Here is a 1,892-nt window from a genome sequence, read left to right as displayed (position 1 = left end):
GGCCAGGGACCAAGGAACCCAGGTGTCTGAGGACCGACATGTCCAGGGACCTGGGTGGCCAGAGACCCAGCTGTCTGGGCACCTGGGGCACCCCAACACCTAGACCAGCCAGACCCTTCCCACCCACCCACCCAAGGTGGACCCCGGCATCTGGTCCGTACCGATCTGGAAGTAGGAATAAGCCGCCAAAGGTTCGTTGACCAACCGGTCGCGTCGAGGGTTGCGGGGTTTCAGGTGCATGATGTCACTCTCCGCCCTCTCATAGGCCAAGGAGACCGAGGGGAACTGTGGACCCAGACATCTGGGTGAGGGACCCAAGTGCCCGGGGGGACCCCAACATCTGGTTGGGAGACCCCTGGTATCTGGGTGGCAGACCCAACCCTTGGGGTGAAGGACCCAACCCTTGGGGTGAAGGACCCAAGCGTCTGGGTGGAGGACCAAGGTGTCAAGGTGAAGGACCAAGGTGTCTGGGTGAGGGACCCCAGTGTCTGGGTGAAGCACCCAGATGCCTGGGTGAAGAACCCCAACATCCAGGTGAAGGACCCCAACGTCCATATGAAGAACCCTGGTTCCTGGGTGAGGAACCTCAACGACCAGTTGATGGACTGGGTGAAGAACCAAGGTGTCAGGGTGAGGGACTCAAGGTGTCTGGGTGAAGGACCCAGGCATCCAGACGAGGGTCCCCAGTGTCCAGGTGAGGCACCCAGATGCCTGGGTGAAGAACCCCAACGTCCGTATGAAGAACCCTGGTTCATCGGTGAAGAACCTCAACGATCAGGTGATGGACTGGGTGAAGGACCCAAGTGTCTGGGCGAAGGACCAAGCTATCTGAGTGAGGGACCCCAGTGTCTGGGTGAAGCACCCAGATGCCTGGGTGAAGAACCCCAACGTCTGTATGAAGAACCCTGGTTCATGGGTGAAGAACCTCAACGACCAGGTGATGGACTGGGTGAAGGACCCAAGTGTCTGGGCGAAGGACCAAGCTATCTGAGTGAGGGACCCCAGTGTCTGGGTGAAGCACCCAGATGCCTGGGTGAAGAACCCCAACGTCCATATGAAGAACCAGATGCCTGGGTGAAGAACCCCAACGTCTGTATGAAGAACCCTGGTTCATGGGTGAAGAACCTCAACGACCAGGTGATGGACTGGGTGAAGGACCCAAGTGTCTGGGCGAAGGACCAAGCTATCTGAGTGAGGGACCCCAGTGTCTGGGTGAAGCACCCAGATGCCTGGGTGAAGAACCCCAACGTCCATATGAAGAACCCTGATTCCTGGGTGAGGAACCTCAACGACCAGGTGATGGACCTCCATCATCTGGGCGCGGCGGGGGACCTACGCGTCCGGGCAGGGGTAACCCAGACGTCCGGGTACTCACGATGTCAGTGCAGAGCTCGATGAAGAGGATGGTGATGCACCCCAAGGGCAGGGGGACACTGGCCGTGATGTAGATGAGGTAGGGGGTCAACTCGGGGATGTTCTTGGTCAAGGTGTAGGCGATGGACTTCTTCAGGTTGTCAAAGATCAAGCGGCCTGGGAAAGATGGGGACGGCGTCACCAGGGTGGTGTCACCTTGTGTCACCTGCCCCCGGTGTCCCCAGCCCCACCTTGCTCCACGCCGGTGACAATGGAGGCGAAGTTGTCATCGAGGAGGATCATGTCGGCCGCGTTCTTGGCGGCGTCAGAGCCGGCGATGCCCATGGCCACCCCGATGTCGGCCTTCTTCAGCGCCGGGGAGTCGTTCACCCCGTCACCCGTCACCGCCACGATGGCACCCTGGGGACACGGGGACCGGGGAGGTGAGAGATGAGGACCATCACCGTCCCCATCATGATGGCACCTTGGGGACATCACCATCCCCACTATGATGGCCCCTTGGGGACATGAGGACCAGA

General features: G+C 60.0%; 1 protein-coding gene across 1 annotated transcript; it reads right to left on the bottom strand.

Moving 5' to 3' along the window:
• Window positions 1–161: 161 nt before the first annotated feature.
• LOC104073322 (potassium-transporting ATPase alpha chain 1-like) lies at window positions 162–1,773 on the bottom strand (the record flags this gene model as incomplete). Its single annotated transcript, XM_009573042.1, has 3 exons — window positions 162–285; window positions 1,376–1,530; window positions 1,605–1,773. Coding segments are annotated over 3 exons (448 nt in total), but the record flags the coding sequence as incomplete, so codon positions are not given.
• Between the last annotated feature and the right edge of the window lie 119 nt (window positions 1,774–1,892).

This window comes from Fulmarus glacialis, unplaced genomic scaffold (genome assembly GCF_000690835.1).
Source record: "Fulmarus glacialis isolate BGI_N327 unplaced genomic scaffold, ASM69083v1 scaffold23922, whole genome shotgun sequence".
Classification (NCBI taxonomy): Eukaryota; Metazoa; Chordata; class Aves; order Procellariiformes; family Procellariidae; genus Fulmarus; species Fulmarus glacialis.
This window is presented reverse-complemented; position numbering and strand designations above follow the sequence as displayed.